The 19,152-nt window shown below is 36.9% G+C and overlaps 1 protein-coding gene across 1 annotated transcript in view; it reads left to right on the top strand.

Annotated features, from left to right (window-relative positions):
- The window catches only part of tpcn2 (two pore segment channel 2), a 32,435-nt gene that overhangs the window by 4,074 nt on the left and 9,209 nt on the right, over nucleotides 1-19,152 (top strand). The window contains exons 2-16 of the mRNA XM_088084801.1: nucleotides 838-893; nucleotides 2,601-2,677; nucleotides 3,675-3,852; nucleotides 5,451-5,567; nucleotides 5,739-5,845; nucleotides 9,278-9,350; nucleotides 12,064-12,163; nucleotides 12,254-12,319; nucleotides 13,990-14,054; nucleotides 16,021-16,112; nucleotides 17,026-17,107; nucleotides 17,240-17,329; nucleotides 17,482-17,601; nucleotides 18,072-18,131; nucleotides 18,485-18,613. Coding sequence (XP_087940927.1) covers nucleotides 838-893; nucleotides 2,601-2,677; nucleotides 3,675-3,852; nucleotides 5,451-5,567; nucleotides 5,739-5,845; nucleotides 9,278-9,350; nucleotides 12,064-12,163; nucleotides 12,254-12,319; nucleotides 13,990-14,054; nucleotides 16,021-16,112; nucleotides 17,026-17,107; nucleotides 17,240-17,329; nucleotides 17,482-17,601; nucleotides 18,072-18,131; nucleotides 18,485-18,613 — 1,412 coding nt within the window. The remainder of the gene's footprint in view (nucleotides 1-837; nucleotides 894-2,600; nucleotides 2,678-3,674; nucleotides 3,853-5,450; nucleotides 5,568-5,738; nucleotides 5,846-9,277; nucleotides 9,351-12,063; nucleotides 12,164-12,253; nucleotides 12,320-13,989; nucleotides 14,055-16,020; nucleotides 16,113-17,025; nucleotides 17,108-17,239; nucleotides 17,330-17,481; nucleotides 17,602-18,071; nucleotides 18,132-18,484; nucleotides 18,614-19,152) is intronic.

Here is a 19,152-nt window from a genome sequence, read left to right on the forward strand (position 1 = left end):
AGAAGAAGAAGAAGAATGATGATAATAATAATAATAATAATAATAATAATAATAATAACAATAATTTTGATAATAATAATAATAATAATAATAATAATAATAATAATAATAATAATAATAAAGTTTATTTATATAGCACTTATCAAAATCAACATTACAAAGTGCTGTACAAATAAAAACACACAGGAAAATTTTTTAAAACACAACAAAAAATATAAAATATAAGAACAATACATAGGAAAAATTGCATTAAAAAAAAGAAAGAAATACAACACAGAAAAAAAAATTGAAAATCGTCCAGTGACACTGGGAGCACGAACTGTGTTTGAATAACTAAATCATCTGCATGTTGTGTCTTCTGTGCAACACTTTTGTCGTGTGTAATGACAATTTCAGTTTGTTTTTTTCTTGTTTATTTTCTTATGTACATTAGGTTGATATTCTATTCATTCGTATTGACTGATCTGTTTTTGTGTGTGTGTGTGGGTAGTTTTGGTGTTTGCGTAGAGATAAACCGCAGGCAGAAAAATGAAGCCACACCTTTATCAAAGCACTCAGCTGCTGCTTTTCCCAGTTTTGCCTCAAGAAAGAGCAAACGTCACCTCAACTCCCAATCCAACCAGTCCTACAGACAACATCTCAGCGCAGTTTGTGTTGTCCTTTTCAGCGAGAGAAGGTTTTTTTACCGACTGAAGGGACACATGGGGATTCAGGACAGTGAGGATCGCAGTGCTCCGAGCACACCTGAGACATCTACAAATATATTTTTAAATTCTCACTGAGACGAAGGAGTCGCTCAGATGGTCAAACTGCTCTCACTCGTCTCCCTGTCCACAGATGATGAGGAGCTCTACATCCAACAGGCTGTTGTCTTCATCGAGGACGCCATACAGGTCAGAACAGTCACCTTTCTCACTTATTTTTCTTAGAAAAAGTAAATGAACGTACAAAGATATTAAAACAAAACATAGGATCATATTTTTCTATGTCCTTCATGCTCTTTCTTCCTCATAAATTCCCATTATTGTGAGTTTCTGCTTAATTTAAAGGGATAATTCATTGATTTTTAACCAGCTTTGTATCAAAACGGTGGAGATGACAAACTTCCTCCATCTATCCAGTGCCGAGATCTCCTCGTGTCCCCCGGCGAAACTCCACCAGATGACGCATATTAATGCAAAACACACAGTCCAGCGGAGTTTCACTTGCTCTCGGCTGTTGCTTGAATAACAGGCTGTACTTCTGCTTTTTTTTATTGTCCGCGACAAAGAGTAAAAGTGCATCAAGAGACAGACCCGCTCCTCTCTCTCTGACACTCAAACTCGGACCAAAATCTGATTAAGCGGTAAAACAAATATAAATAAACATTATGTTATTGCACTGCATGTATCGCTACTAAAATGTTTCTAGAAACAAATTTGGCACCATACTGCTTCCGGCACAGTGAAAACGAAAGCCGATAAAACAGATTAAACGGTAAAACTTAGCAGCGCCTGTTTAAATATAAACTGTCTCTTGCCTCAAATGTTCAAAGAAACATGTTTTAGCTCACAGTTTCACTGGAAGACAAGATTGTTTGTGCCAGCTGGCCGCCATTGTGCCAAATGGACGAGTTCATATTGCGTCACACACCATCAGGAGCGTTTATTGGTCAGATGCGATGCAGTGCATTCTGGTAGTTGTAGGTTTTCTACCCTTTGAGCAAAAGCATCTTTTTTTCCTGTTTTTTCTGGTCTTGTAGCACCAATTTTAAAAATATTTGCTTCTTTGTACTGCAGAGACAGCCCAATTTTATAGAAAAGTCCGTATTTCCAGCAGTGAAATATGTCTTTAAGTGGCCTGCGCTCCTCTGAGACATTGTTGAGAATTTATCCTCAACATTTCAATGACCCCAAATTTTCTGAATACATGCATGTGCAAATAAATATTTTTCAAAACCAACAATATCCCAGAGACCTCCCCATGTTTACTGTGGGAGACTCTAAAAGCATTTTTGAGGGGTTATATAATCTATTTGGGGTGTAGACATAAACTAATTAAAGCTGAGCTTCAAGAGTTAGGAGACCAAATTCATCGGTTAGATCAGGAGAAAGCCCCCCAGCCTTCTCTGGACAAACAGAGGCTCCACTACAACCAGACAGTCTCCGCAAAAATGTCAGAGTTATTTGTTTTCTTAAAGCAGAAGCACTTTAAGTTCAAGGTGAAACAACAAAGACTGCATGCAAGACAAACTGGAAAATGATCACACGATCCCCGAAGTGAAGTCCAAGAATGTCAACCGGAGATTATAGTGTGTGAAAATATATCTCATGAGCCCATTGAATTCTGATGACAAACCTCAATTTTGAGCTTTATTCAAAATGTATTTATTTTATTTTATTTTAATTTATTTTATTTTATTTTATTTTATTTTATTTTATTTTATTTTATTTATTGATAGAAAAAATTTTAATACATAGGTGAAGAAGTTTATACTTTAGTATTGTTTTTTCCAACTACACAAAACTGTAAAAGTCAGCCTAAAGATTTTTAATTTTTTTTTATTTTTACTACATCATGCCTCAATTACTGTCTTCTTCCCCTTTTTCTCTTGCTTTTAGTACCGCTCCATAAACCACCGGGTGGATGCCCGCTCGCTGCGCCTGTATCGATGGTACTATTCGAGGATTTGTCAGTGGTAAGTTCCAGTTGTGGATGAAGTACCTGAAACTTAAGTAAAAATACAGATTTCCTACCAGAACTTTGGTAGAAATTGAATTTGCCTGTTAGAATATTACTTGAGTAAAAGTGTTAAGGTATCTGATATTTACTGTACTTAAGCATCATAAGTTATTTTATGATATAATGTAAATAAGTATTGAAAATAAAATTGCAAGTAAATTCTGTTAATAAAAGAAACAAGCGTTGAGAATTTTGAGGATTAATAAGTTTATTTCATCTTAACATGTTCAGTATAATGTAGAGAAACAGGTCTTAAAAGTATATAATTTATTAAGGTAATGTAGAAATAATAATAATACTAATAATAAACTATTTGTATAGCACTTTTCATACAAGAAATGCAGCCTAACATGCTTTACAACAAAGAAATTACATGCACCAAGTGCTTCACGTGAAAAGACAAAAGCTGCATGTAAAAATAGAATTAATAGAATGCATCTCTACACCGATAAAACCCCCTTGATAATATCACTAAAAGTAAAATAAAAATAAGGATAAAAACTGAATGCATAGGATGCATAACAAAAGATGGAAAATACAACCTGTTGAGATAATATTAATAAAAATAATGCTAAAAATAGTGTATAAAATGAAGGAAAATATGAAATTCTAAAGTGGAAAGCAAAATGCAAAGCAGTAAAGTCAGCTCTAGTAAAAGGCTAAAATGAAAAGAAAAATTTTAAGTTATCTTAGTGGAGCAGATTTACTTTACACCACAGGTAAGTTCACACCTGCTCAGGTCACGACGTCCATAAATCAGACTGCACTGAGTTTATGTTTGCAGTCAGTAAGTTTAGGGCCACGTTTCTACACAAACACAAACTGTAAACTTGCTTATTTTTCTATTTTAGACAAACTGAATTCCATTTAGCTGCTGCTGAACAGAACAGAGCCAGAGTTACTGTTATTAGTGACACCTGTGCCGCTCTTTCTGTGCTCTTTCGCTGCTGCAGGGGTTTGGGCCTAACCATCGCCGTGGTGCTGTTGCTGGCGTTCGTGGAGCGCCCGTCCTCCCTGTCCCTCTCCTCGGACCCCCGGTTTCGCTCTCCGGCCTGGGAGCCTCCCTGCGGCCTCACCGAGAGCATCGAGATGGTCTGCCTCCTCATCTTCTGCCTCGATCTGGCTGTTAAGGTAAAACAGCAGCTCGCTCCACGTGGACCCTGCTGAAAAAAAACTTCTTGACCAGTTTAAGACCAGCTTGTTTGAGCAGCTTCAGGTGTTTTTGCATAATTTTCGATGGTCACTCTAGCTGGTTTAAACAGTGAAAATCCTGTGAAACTGAAACCAAATCAGTGTCCTTGAGTTTGGAGCAATAACAGCGTCATGAGGGTGAAGTGTGAAAAGCAAAGGGCATAAATCAGTTACGTTTACTGTCACTGGATATGCATGAAGATAAATGTGCACAGCTTAAAGGCTGGTCACACCAGTATGTCAGACCATCAAAGACCAGCAAGAACCGGGTCAGGACCATCAAAGTAATAATAATGCATTTTATTTATAGAGCACTTTTCACAATACTGAAAGACGCACAAGAAACAAAAACAAAGTCAATTAAAGTCAGTAAAAGAAACAGAATAAATAAAAGCAAAATTAGTTAAAGCAAGACAGACAACGCCAGTTGATTTGCCACTTGAGATGCTTCCAGATACTCTTGTTTCTTTTTTATCTTTTTAAATACATTTTAAAATGGAGAAAAAACACAATTAATATACAACAATATCCCCACCTCCACCCAAATCACATTATAATAGGCCTTAGAGAATCTACTGAAAAAGAAAATAAAGATATTATTAGAGGAAAAAAAATTAATTAATTAATTAAAGAAAAGAAAAATATAAAATTTAATGGAAACAAAAATAACAATAAAAATCTTTGATAAGTGAAATCACATTAGATATACAGGGTCTATGTACACACGATCTTTTACTTGGTCAGTAATAGTCCTGATTTTTCCTACAATCATGTTGTTGAATATCTACTGAATTTTTGGTGCTGTGGGACAGAAAAATAAAATAAATTTAGACCTCCAACTGTCGCTCAAACAGCGCTCCGGTTCTTTATTCTGTTTATTGCCAATGAAATAGGCTGTTATTATCCCAATATTGTATCACTACATGGCTGCCAAGTATCTCTATTTTTATTATATAGATAAAGTATAAATTAAACTTTTGGTATACGGCTAGAATTTAAAAAAAAAAACAACTTTCAGCTTTTTCAGTCCACTAGATACATTTTTGTTGCAACTAAATGACTGAAAACTTTATCAAGTTAGATAAAACAGATGTTGACAAAGTTTACATTTTTAAAAAAAAATTAAAAATGTATACCTCCAACCACCACACAGGGTGATTTTGACCCCCATAGAAACAGCACTCTGGTTCCTTATTCTGTTTATTGTCAATAACGTAGGCTATTATTATCCCAAACTCACTTATAACTTGTAGTAGTGTGACTATTTTAAAATGCATCTTTTTTATATGTCATGATTTGAAGCGATTATAAAATACTAAACCTTCAAAAACGGAATTTTATTATTTTATCAAGTCTCATGTATGATTTTAAAAATAAATAAAAATTAACCGCTTCCCTGCTTCAAGAAATGACATATTTGTTCTTATTAATGCTGTTGTGATAGGGGGTCAAAATGATCCAATTTGGTATTTCTAGGGGGTATTGAATGTTGGTGGTTCTAGTGTTAAACTGCTTTACTCTCCTTGTTTTGTCCTCAGAGCTACTTGATCGGCTGGGACGAATTCAGGAAGAGCAAATGGCTGATCGGTTACACGTTCGTCATCAGCGTCTCCATCATCGACTGGGTGTTGTCTGTCAGCATGGTGTGTGACGAGGTGAGGCTGCCCTCGGCGATGCTTCTCTGAGCGTGTCGTAGTGCACCATCAAGACCCCAAGGTCGCGGCTTCACACGTGACGTTCTCCACGTTGAGAAGGGCAGAGTTAATTTGGTGTCACGTGGCATCCTGCATTCAAAAAAGTCACCTTGTCTCTCCTCTGCTCATCAGAAACTCAGAGTGCGGCGACTCCTACGGCCGTTCTTCCTCCTGCAGAACTCGTCCCTGATGAAAAAGACGCTGAAGTGCATCAAGAGGACTTTGCCAGAGATCGCCAGGTATCTGACGCCTTTAGACGAGGCAGCTTTATTTATAAAGAGCATTTCATACACAGCGGTAGGCTCGAGGTGCTGTAGAGAAGCTAAATAACACAATTAGAAAGTAAAAAAACAACACAGTTCTAAGTAAAAACACAATTTGAAGTATTAATAACACACAATACAAAAGGTAATTCTCAATTAAAACTCATTTCAAACTTAAATCAACACAAGGCAAAACAAACAGCACAATTTGAAATTAAAAGAGAAAAATTCAAAGTTGAAACAACACAAATGGGAGTTAAAACAACAAAACTGGAAGTTAAAAAACATTTCAAATTTCAAATTTAAAGCAACACAAGTCAAAGTTAAAAAAAGTTAAAAACAACCCAATTCACACTTAAAATAACAATTCAAGTAAAAACAACACAGCTTGAAGTTAAACAACACGATTTGAATAATTTTTTTTTTTAAAAAAAAGTATGGGCTAAACGTGCTCAAAAATAAAAAGGTTTTCAATTTAAAAACTCAAATGTTTGGGGCCTTCCTCAGACTTGACTCTGGCGGGTCTGTTCAACATCTCTTTATTCAAGAAGCTCTTAAATGTCTCATTTACAGTCAAGCTATTGATTTATCAACACTTTCTTTTCTTATTTAAAACAATGTGACTGTTGCAAGATAAAGGTGTTTGTTTAAAGTGAGTGAAAACATTACAGGTGGAGGTTAAGTCAGAAAGTCAACAAACTCGCTCAATAATAATGTTGCGTCACGTCAGTTTCTCATCACATATCACTGGTTGAAAAAGTCATTTTACTCTTAGGAAAGCATTTTAAGCGCTTTTCGTTCTTCATTTTTTGATAGTTTTGTCTGTGATGCATATGGTATCTACATTAAGTCTAAAATACACTGTGGAAACTAAATTGTTACATTCAGACTGTTAAGTGCAAAAAATGCTCCATTGAAACCGATTCAAACCGACATTTTTGATCCCACAGTCATCAAAGCATAAAAACATGACTTGTATTATTTCTGGGTGTCATTCTGGGCTTTTGACTTAGAATTTGTAATTTTGTAATATTTTCTATCTGATGACATCATTTTACCATATTTGACATATGGAGACAATACATGCTATTTTCATGAGCTGCACTGTCACAGTCAATGTTGCTGCTGATCACAGACACATCCCAGACTGTGATCATCAGAGAAAATCTACTTAGTGTGTACTATATTGAAAATAATTTGTGCTTTTTTTAAAATCTGAAAAGATAGTGGCATCATGACAAAAACCTGGCATTTAAAGTGTTGAAATTTTGAAAATGAATGACTATTTGATATTTATGATTAGGACTGATGCTGATTAAGAAAATTAACTCAATGAAAGTAGAAAATAATAGTAATGTATAATATTTTTAAAGCTTTATTTTTGTGGGCAGAGCGATACGAGTGTTGTAACATTAACATTGAAACGGTACAGTGACACCTGCACTTATCTTTATTAAAATTTCCCCGCTCAACAAATCAAAAAGCCACAGCGGACTCTCACTTCTGTCATTGAGTCGCTGCTTCTCTATAATGTGGCCGCAGACTGACGGTGATTTACTCTGACTGCTCTTCCTCAGCCTCAGGTTATTCGATGATCTGCCTCTTGCTGCACATTCTCAAATATTGTCACTTAATTTTCTGGAAATAGAAAAATAAACTCCAGATGCACCAAAAATTCCTACAATCTGCTCAACTAATCCCAAATGTGCTGAATGATGGATAAATAAATAACTACAGGCGTGTGGCCCATTGTTTAATAGCACAGGTAACGCCCTCCCATACACTATATAACAGCAGGTTTTGTGCCAAGTGCAAATAATCTGGCACATCCCCAAAAATTGGTGAGATGCCAACAAAAAAGGCTGTTACAAAGAAGAACTACAGCAGCAGTGAAATCACCATAATGTTAATTAAACTTAAAAAAGAAAAAGAAAAGTTGTGATTTTCCAGAGTGTCAGTACTGGTGTTACAGGAAAATCAAAAACCCAGCAAAAGTAAAATATTTGCTGTTCTGTAAATTCTGTGTCGGCAGAGGGCCAAAGCATCTCAGAGTTAGAGCTATTCAGAGTCATCCAAGAATTTATATTTTTAGGATCACTGAGCAAATATTATTTCTTTAGCCAACGAAGAATTCAATCATTGGTTACTCTAAAACAGGTGTTTAACCTGCTTTGCCTGGGGGCCAATTTTGCAAAATGACAAGAGGCCAGTTAGTTAGCCTCTGTGGCTGGGTCTGGACGCCTTCCCCTCACACCTGACACTTTATTTAAAATATTTTTTTATAAACAAGCTCTAATTTGATGCTTTTTTTAAAAAATCCAGCACTTTATTTTCAAAGGATGAAAAAAGGTGAAATTAATTCATCTTCCCTGTGAATTAGAAAGTGGTCTTTGGGCCACCTGGCATAATGTCGTGGGCTAAACAAGGCCCCCAAAAGTTGAGTCACTGCTCTGAAACATGTATGCATTTTTAATGTTGCTCAAATGATCCCAAAATGTAAATTTCCTTGTGTTGGAGAAACACAAGGAAAAAAGATTTTTTCTGATCTTGGTAAAAGTGCTCTCGCCCATCGTGAAAATTTCTCTTACTTGAGAAAGGAGTAAAAATAAGAAACTTTGGTGAATGCCAGAAGTCACAAAGCACTAACAAAATTAGAACAAATCCCGGATATGAAGAAAAATACGAGGAAATGAGTTGTAGTTTCTATTGTTTCCTGCGTGAGGCTCATTGTTCGCTGACTGACAGCTGGAGCACGTTCAGGACTCATGAAACTCCTCCAGCTGGATCATCAGAGCAAAAGATGAGAAACTGTTAAAATATACTGAGTAAAATATATACGTGTCTGTAAAAATGTAAAGGTAGAAGAAAACTACGACTCCCAGGGTGCATTTCAATGAGAATCATCCAATCACAGAGCTTTAAAATGTGTCGCGTGCACCTCTGACTGCATGCAGGAGCTTAATTTTAGACTTTGTAGAAACCTGATTAGGCAAGGCAGCTTTATTTGTAGAGCAGATTTCACACAGCAGGGCTATCCAAAGTGCTTTACAGAGTAACAAAAAATAAAAACATAATTAAAGATTTACAAGAAAATAGAAAAGAGATAACATATACAAGGTGAAATAAATTACTCAGTTTCGCAGTTTAGATCACTTCACTTTTATATTATCTGTCAATTCGGACAGCTTCTTTTGCAACAGTTGCAGGAGCTCATGGGTATTGTAGTATTAAGAGCAATGCATAAACCTGTAACATTTTAAAGTTATTCCAGAGACTCGTGTGGTGTATCTTAAGAAAATTAGAGAAGATTTTAGATTATTCACTGACACTGTGTGTGTGTGTGTGTGTGTGTGTGTGTGTGTGTGTGTGTGTGTGTGTGTGTGTGTGTGTGTTCTCCTGTTTGTGCAGCGTCATCCTGCTGCTGGCGCTCCACCTCTGCCTCTTCACTATGATCGGCATGCTGCTGTTTGCTAAAAATGAGGTGAGTTCAGGCTCATGTGGCCACACCCTGCTGAACACACACTGCTGTGCTGCTGCTGACATGTGAGCTCACTCACGTGTGTGTGTGTGTGTGTGTGTGTGTGTGTGTGTGTGTGTGTGTGTGTGTGTGTGTGTGTGTGTGTGTGTGTGTGTGTCTGGACATGTCCCGGACTGTGATTGCGACTCAGCAGCTTAAAATAAATGCCAGTGTCTGCATAGAAAACACAGCTGCAAAAGTAGAAACACAAAAATATGATTAATAATAATGTCTCAGACCGACCCAGGAGAGGTCGGATGGACAGGATATCTAATATGTGTAAATAAAAGCAAAGCTTTAAAGCAAAACTCTGGTATTTGTACCCTACTCTCCAATGTTTTTTATGCTTTAAGTGACTAATGAAGACAACAATTATTGAAATTGGTCCAGTATTGAGAGAGACATCTGCAGCAGGCAGCTGCAAAACCGCCTGCTATGTAATCCTTTACCGGCAAATGTGCACAGTCAGTTTTTGAGGTCGACAAGTTATTGACCTGGACGGTTATTGGGGCCAATATTTGGCATTTTGCCGATTATCTGTATCAGCATTTCATTTCAGTGATCGCAGATAAAATCAATTAATTAATTAATTATTAAGAAAGTGTCAGCATCTTTTTATTATTAGGGAGCTTGTTAATACTTTTTAAATTTAATTTAAAAAAAAAAATCCGAACAGCAGGGGAAATTGAACTGTCTGTATTAATGTATGTTCTGTACCATAAAATGCTGTCCAGGATGAATTAAAAATTAACATGTATCAGGGAGTTTTTTTTAGTTTCTTTTTTAAATTTTCAAAAAAAAAGTTGCTGGGAAGTTGTATTTGATGCTGAAATTTTAAATTTTCATTAAACATTTGCTAAGGGCATTTTAATAAAGTTTTGTGTTGGACTTTCCAAATTCTAAATATTGTACTGAATGTGCTGATTTGTTGGCTTAGATGTAGTTTGAACTGGACTTGGTTCCCACAGTGTTTTACAAAGTCTCACTCAAGGAAAAGTCTGAAATCTTCCAGACTTTTCCATATTGTCTAAATCAGCTAAATTTTTAGCCATGACACTGAAAATCTTTACTAAAATATGCTTCATGTACTCAAACACAACAAACTCTTCCCGGCACTCCTCTGTTTACCATGTTTGTCGCGAGATTTCAGAACGAGACTTCTCCTTGAGAGAGACAGTAACAAACAGACTGGATCAGTGAAAAGAAGCCAAAAAACATTTTATTTATCTGCATAATCTTTCACATAATGTTGTCAGACATTTTTTTAACACGATATTTATACATTTTTCTTCATGACCGTACAAACAAGTATTGCCAACAAATGGCAATAGACAGGTGGTCACAGTATTAAAGACAAAACGCCCTACCTCCAAATAAATTTGAAACAAAAAAGTAAAGAAAAGGGATTTTTGATAGCTCGAACAAACACCGTAAGCTGCTAGAAAGGACAGTTTCTCAACATATTTAGTCAGAGGTATCTAAGTGCGATTATACCTCCCAAATAGGGGTCCAAAGTCCAAAAGCATTACAGGACCAGAACATATGGCTCATTGTCACAGGAGCTGGTTTGCATCTCGGACAGCTGTCATCGGAGATGGAGAACATTTTTGAAAGTTTAGCTTTAGTGAAATAGAGACGGTGAAAGACCTTGAGCTGCAGCAGGAAGTGGCAGATGTGAGTGGACGAGGAATAAATGCGACTAATGCTGAGGTCCCAGATGTTGTCGGGGATAGTCATCACAAGGTCTTGTTCCTATGCATCTTATGTCCTGGTCAGTGATGGAGGAATGTTTCAGATATTTATAATAGAAATCTCAACCTGTCAGAGGCAAAAGGAAACACTTTCAGTGGGTGTAAATTAATCATTATGTTGCAGCCCGTTTTGTCGCTGTGGTTGCAGCTGTCTCTCTTGGGACTGGACCTGTTTCAAAAATTGTTGTCTCTTTAAGGTCAATCACACACAAATGCATGCAAAATTTAATGCAAATTGGTTTCAGGTCGAAAAATACCAAAGTTTCCCCTCAAGGCCTCAGGCCTGGGAGGAAGAGGTGTGTATGTGAAGCTACTTGAATATACTTGAGGCCACAATAATTTCCAAGAACTTGTTAGAAAGGAAACCTCTCTAAAAACCCCACCAACGTTTGTAATGACGCAGATTACAAGAAATCCTTCCCTGGAAAACAACCTTACTCAGTCTGTAGGTCTAGACAGGGATGGCACATTGAATAAAAAGAAGCATACTATTGTTTGTTTAATACTTTAGCTTTTAGACATTTGGAAGTACAAAACAGTGTTGGTGGATATCGTGGATTAAGGATAATATTTGTTTAACCTTGTTAAAATCATTAGTGGTTTGAATCCTAATATCAAGTTAGAAATCCTGGAGTTGCAAAAGGCCTTATTATTTTACTATTGTCATTAAAGCAGGGGTTTTTATTTTCTGTTTTTTAAAGAATCTGGTGCATATGATTTTCATTTTTATTGTAAATGCATATCGGTTCCAAATATCGTTATCGCTCTCATGAATATAATACAATCAGTATCAGTATCAGCCCTGAAAAAACAATATCGGTTGACCCTAATTTTTATTACTATATTGAAAATGTACAATATGAGGTGTGAGTCCACTGTGCCTCTGCTCGTCTCTGCTCATTACTCCCTGATGTGTTTCTGTTCAGGACCCAAAGAAGAACGGAGAGTGGAGGTTACATTTCAGAAACCTGACGAATTCGCTCACCTCTCTGCTGGTGCTGCTCACCACAGCCAACAACCCGGATGGTACATAATCAGTCACACGATAGTTTGTCGACCACTGTTTATTGTTTCTGTTATGGACCTTTTGTCAAATTGTGACCTTTTCTGTCGTAGTGATGATCCCGGCGTACTCTCAGAACAGAGGATACGCCATTTTCTTCGTGACCTTCAGTGTGATCGGTAAGAAAGAGATTATTATTGTCTGTGTCAGAGCAGCAGCTTTAAAGGTCGACTCCATCTGCTGGTAGTAATCATAATAGAAAGGGATAGCTCTGATTTTTTGAAATGCGGTTGTATGAGGCACTTAGTATAATGTAGATTTATTAGTTATTTTAAAACAAAGTTTAAAAAAAGAATTTCAATTTGTCCTTAATCCTGCTACATCTTTGGAGTATGGATGAGTTTTTTTTAAATCATCAGCTACTATAAAAATTCCAGTTCATTTGTTCGGGCATGCTGCTGCTGATGACATTAACAATTCCTGCAGTGTATTTTTTGAATTTGCATCAGAGTCTTGTGTCCTGTCAGCTCTGAACAAGGTCCGCCCATCTAGTGCAACAGCTTGATCCGGGATTTTAGGGGTTAACCACGTCCTGTGAAGATGTGCACAGAGCAGTCTCTGATTGTTCCCGTTGCTGATTGAGCGTCAATCACATCTCATCCACTTTATTCTCCTGTGACCGGACATTAGACAGAAGGAGTCTTGTTAGAGGAACAGCTCTCGGTCCAAGTCGGGTCAGCCTCGCCCTGATGCCGGCTCTCCTCCCTCTCTTTGCCCGGCGCTTTGTTTGTTTCTCCCCTCTGGTCTGACTGGTCTCTCTGCGTATGTTGTTGGTGGAAATCCTGTCGTGATCTGCAGTATTCAGTCCAAACCCCACACAACCCCACACAAATATTTCCACTTCCAGTTCCCTCATCTTAAAGTCTGTGGGTTTTTTGAATGGGTTTGTGGTAAAATGCCTTAATTAAGGTCTGTGGTTAACAGACAAAATAAAGATAAAATAAAATAAAGATAAAATACATCCGTATAAACCCAATGTTTGTACTATTAAGGTTTAATGCGTTTTAAAAAAGGCGGTTGCCAACAAGTAGCTAAATCGGACTACAGTGTTTGTCAGGGACATCAAACGCCGTCACACCGGACACAGAAACTCATTAAACCCACTCGCCCGCCTTTACAGCAACAGTTGCAATCGAACTTGTAGATTTATGTTTATAATATTTTTCGATAAAGTATTATTTTTGAACGATTCATTCAACTATTTATCTTATCGATATTGCACAACATGACACAGTGAATTCACCTCTTTTTAACCTCCTAGGGCTCTCTGTTTTAAAGCATAAAAACCTCTTCATTCATCTGCTGGTTCAACTCTAAAACAATAAATAACAAAAAGCACCATTAGAGCACAGTGAACACCTGCTTTAAAATCATAGGACGGTCACTCTGCTTTTTAAGCTGCGCTGCCCTGCAGCTAGGACTAACAGGAGGACGGTAACCTTTATATATGAGGCTGAACTCCAGATGCCCCAGCCCCCCATCCCACCTGAGATAAATTAAGTTTTTTAAATTAAATCTGGAAGAGGGACAATACACAGGCTCAGACTTTATATGTAGAAACGCAATTGTCACGTGGGAAAACACTAATAAGAAGGGCTTTGGAAAGTAGAATTTTATATGCTAAAACACCCAAATTTGACTGTTCAGATGTAAAATGCAGAACGAACACTTCATGAAAAATTATGTAAAAATACCCAAAAGTAATGGAGCCGTCCTTTAAGTGATCATAGGTTACTGTTTAAGCCAAATCAATGTGCGTTGAGTGGGAAAGTGTTTTGTTTCCCTGCAGGAACCTACTGTCTGATGAACTTGTTGACAGCCATCATCTATAACCAGTTCAGGGGATATTTACTGGTGAGTCTCACACACACACACACACACACACACAGACACAGACACACACACAGACACTCATACCGAATGACATCATGCTGCTGAGAGTTATCCTGCACTTACACCTCCACACACTCCTGCAGGAAACCACCCAACGCAAGCAGAGTTTTGATTTTTTGCGTCAGTCATGTGAGCCTCTAATGTGAGAGGGAATTTCATTTTTACTAAACAAATCATGAGTGCTGCTATTAAATTATTCCCGGCTGGAAAAGCAGGTGTGGCAACACGAAAAAACTGAGCCTTGGCAGTTTTAAGTGCTCTGTCATTTCATACACTACAGCATACGCCCAACGTTGAGTCATAATTCTGTTTTTAACCCTTTGAAAACTAAGCAAATGGGGAAAAAACATGAGGGGAGGACAATGGGCAATTTAACATGACATATCCCCCAACATTGGCAAGAAAATTACCCGTAAATAAGCAACAAAAAATAGAAAAACAAAAATAATAAACAAACAATAATATTACCAGAAAAAGTGCTGAAAACTGAAAAAAGGTACATTGTCCATTTATAAACAAAGTTAACATTACGTTAATTATCATATTGCTTATTATTATTTTGCTAAAATGCATCATCATGAAAAACGTGGGTTCAGCTGGTTCACATAAAATCGAACAACCGGTTTAAGTTAGACTGGAAATAATCTCTACTGGCTTCTTTTTCTCCACACAATGTATAAAAAAAAGTCCTTCAGCAGACTCCTGAAACTGTGAAATCAAATCTGCACCATAATGAACTGGTCAGGGTTTCATTCTTATTTTACATCACCCAGCAAGAGCTTATAAATAGACCAGTTCAAACCCCGGGGTCTGCAGTTTGACTGCCATCTGCTGGAATATAAGCAGTCTAACCGGATTTTAAGATTTTGAAAACGTACGTATTCAAATAGTACGAATTTAAAGTCATCAGTAACAGTACAGTATCAATAATAAGGCATCAATCATGTGTTACCACTCTAGTTGATGTAAATCTGTCAGTGTTTTAACCCTTTGAAACCGAAGCAAATTGGCTTTGATTTTTTTTTCCGGGGAACTAGAAAAAAATAATTACCTGAAAATAAGTTCACAAAAGCAAGTAAAAGAAGGAAAGGTAAAAACAAAACAAAAAAACAAGAAAACGACATAAAAAAGTGCTTAAAAATTATTAATACTGTAACATAATTTTAAATATAAAGTTACAAGAAATATAAATAAAGTTTCTGGACATTTCCTCCTTTTGTGATTATATCTTGTAGTCTTTAGTTGGTTTTTTGCAGTTTCTTTCCAAGTTGCTTATTATGTTTTCTTTTCCGCATGTTTTTAAAAGAAATCTAACCAGTTTTCTCAGGTTTCAGAGGTTTAAATTCTGGTGAGACACATCTGAAAGCAGCACAAGAAAACTGATGTCGATCGGGGCGTTAAAGGGTTGACAAAAACAACACACGAGATTGTGTATTTTTGTTTAATCTCTCCAGCTCTGTTTCTACAATAAGTCTAAAATACACTGTGGAAACTAAATTGTTGCATTCATACTGTGCAGAAAAAGCACCATTGAAACCCATTCAAACTGCTGTTTTTGATCCCACAGCCATCAAAGCATAAAAACATGCATTGTTTTTATTTCTGGGTGTCATTCTGGGCTTTTGCCTTTGAATTTTTAATATTTTTTATAGCCTGATTTTGAAAAGCGCATTTTGTGCACAGAGCAACACGACTGTGTGTAATAATAAAGCGGGCCCTAAGTCAGTGTGCATGATCAGCAATTCATATATTCAGAGATGTCTGAATGGATGCTACAGCATCAAACTCTTCTCTTCATCATCTTACTAACTGTCTTACTCAAGAATTATATAATTATATTAGCCCTTAAAACTAACGACTAACAAGCACAGATTTGCACATGAAACTCTACAGTTTCTGTAATCTTTCTGTTCATGTTTTGTTCCAGATGTCCGTCCAAACGTCCATCATCAGAAGACGGCTGGGGATCAGAGCTGCTTTCCAAGTCCTCACCTGCCAGGGAGCCTCGCAGCCTGCTGAGTAAGAGACACGCATGTTTTATTTTATTTTATGTTATTATTTACTGCGTCCGGTGGAGCAGGAGGCTCACCACAGTTTTCAGTGTGGGTCAGAATCAAGGTCGGCTCTATGCATAGCATTGCAGTCGTTATCACTAAAGCAAGGACACTCAGCTAGGCCAGACATGTCTCTGTGATTTTAGGACATTTCAAGGATTTTAGGATGTTTCTAGGATTCTAGGACATCTCTCAGGTTCTAGGACATTTCTAGGATTATTGAACATTTCTAGGATTTCAGGTTATTTCTAGGATTTAGGACGTCTCAAGGATTTAAAGACATTTCTCTTATTTTAGGATGTTTCTAGGATTCTAAAACATTTCTAGGATTTTTGGACATTTCTAGGATTTCAGGTTATTTCTAGGATTTTTGGGAATTTCTCAGATTTTAGGACATTTCTTGGATTTTAGGCATTTATAGCATTTTGTTTAATATTTCTAGGATTTAGGAAATTTCTCAGATTTAGGACATTTCAAGGACTGAAGGACATTTCTAGAATTCTAGGACATCTCAAGGATTTAAGGACATTTCCAAGATTTTAGGATGTTTCTATGATTTTAGGACATTAGGGTCTTAGCCAGGACCTCTGTCACCCTCTGGCATCCTACTGGAGACCCGATTTGGCCCACAGGCTCTGAATTGAGTTTTACTGCCATTAATGCATAAAAAGACACAAAACTGAGTTTGTTTATCAAAATGCTTCGTATAAAAATATGAACCAGATCAGCGTACATGCCTGAACAGTAACTCATATTATTCACCAACATCTGGTTCCATCCCCCCAATTCAAAGCAGACCAGGACCTGGTCAGAATATTCTTCCACAGTTATCAAATGAACAGAAAACACGGAGAGAGCTGTGTCGTTTTCTGTCTCAGGCAGAGTGTGCATGTTGATGTGGTGCTGAAGGTGATGTCCAGAGTCCAGATGAAGAGCTACTACAGAACGGCCATCACTACGGTCAGAGCTGACACCACACACACACACACACACACACACACACACACACACACACACACACACACACACACACACACACACGTCCTGCAGTTCTGCACTTTGACTGTTTCCTCTCCTCCGTGTTGACTTCAGGAGGCGCAGCAGTACGCAGATGTCGGCCTCATGGATCGAGAGCAGTTCAAGAAGATATTTGACGAGCTGGATAAAGATCGAATTAAAGAGGTAGAGCTTTGTTCACGGCCTCTGCTGCTTCAAAGACTCGTTCAACATTACGCTTCACTTTGATATATTTAACATCTCTGACTCTTTGTGTGCGTGTGTATGTGTATGTGTGTGTGTGTGTGTGTGTGTGTGTGTGTGCGTGCGCCTCCCAGCACCCTCCTTTGCCCCAGTATAACTCTCCAGTCCTGCAGAAACTCCAGCTGATCTTCACTCACTACTACCTCACTGTACTTGGCAACGCGGTGGCTCTGGCTAATGTTATATGCATATGTGTAAGTTGTGCGCACACACACACACACACACACACACACACACACACACACACACACACACTTACACACTTATATGCATACATGTATATGTGCATACACCCTCAGTAAACCACACACACAAACCACCTGGACTTATACCAAAAGGGCAGTTTTCCTCCATGTGTAGATTTATGTATTTTTGTAACAGTTGAGTTTGCACCTTTTTTTTTTTGTTTGTTTGTTGTTTTTTTTTTTTTAACTATTGCACCTTGATTTTTTTTATTTTATATATATATATATATACATTTTAACTTTTGCACCTTTTTTTTGCTCCTTGTTGCTTTTTAATACTCTACTTTGTTTTGTTTTACTATTTCCATTGTTCTTTTGTTTGCTTGCTTATTCTGTTCACGCCCTGCTGTTGTAACAATACGAATGTTTCCTATTATCAGACTTATAACGGATTATCTTATCTCACGTGTGTGTTTCAGACCGTCCTGGTGCTGAATTCTGACAAGTCGACAGCAGAGAGAGACAACTACGTCATAGAGGTGAACGCAGTCATATTCTGCGTTACAGTTCATGTTTCACAGAGGATGATTACTAAACACAGAACAGAAAAAAGGAAACTATCTGAGGAAGTGATAAAATGCTAATAATAAATATAAATCATATATTTTTTGTAAAATTTAAAAATATATAATTATAATAACTATAAATATAGTTTTCTTGATATTTTTCCAGATTTTTTATTTGCTAATGATTCTCTGTCTCTGTCTCTCTTAGCTAATTTTTAGGTAATTTTCTTGTCAGTTTTTACTTTTTTTTTTGCCTCCTAAGTTGCAGCCCCGTTGAAATCGTGATCACACCGTAACTCATGAATGAACTGACTTCTGTCCTCCAGATCATCAACCTGTGCTTCATCCTGTATTACCTGTTTGAAATGTGTGTGAAGATCTTTGCCTTCGGCCTGAAGGGTTACCTGTCCTACAGGAACAACATCTTTGACGGCTTCCTCACCATCCTGCTGCTGGTAACACAGCTGCACCTACACACACACCTGTTACTGTCACATTCATTACAATACAGCAGCAGTTAGTCAAATAAATATACATGTTATGTAATAACTCCGCACAATGTAATCATGAGCAGCACAAACCTTCCTGATGGTTTGCTGGGCTATTTATTTATTTATTTATTTAGTTTAGTTTAGTTATATTTTGTTTTATTTTGTTTTATGTTATGTTATGTTATGTTATGTTATGTTATGTTATGTTATGTTATGTTATGTTATGTTATGTTATATTTTATGTTATGTTATGTTATGTTATGTTATGTTATGTTATGTTATGTTATGTTATGTTATGTTATGTTATGTTATGTTATGTTATGTTATGTTATGTTATGTTATCCTATGTTATGTTATCCTAACACAAACAAAAGAAAAATAAAGCAAAAAATAAGACGATTTTTATGAAATAAACATCAGGAAAATAAAATACAAGCATTGTATGAGAAAATTAAATGTACCTTTAAAAATTAACTGGAAAACTGGATTGCTGGTTTTGCAGG

The sequence above is a fragment of the Plectropomus leopardus genome, chromosome 1, assembly GCF_026936395.1.
Source record: "Plectropomus leopardus strain MGB_pleo_1.0 chromosome 1, ASM2693639v1, whole genome shotgun sequence".
NCBI lineage: Eukaryota > Metazoa > Chordata > Actinopteri > Perciformes > Serranidae > Plectropomus > Plectropomus leopardus.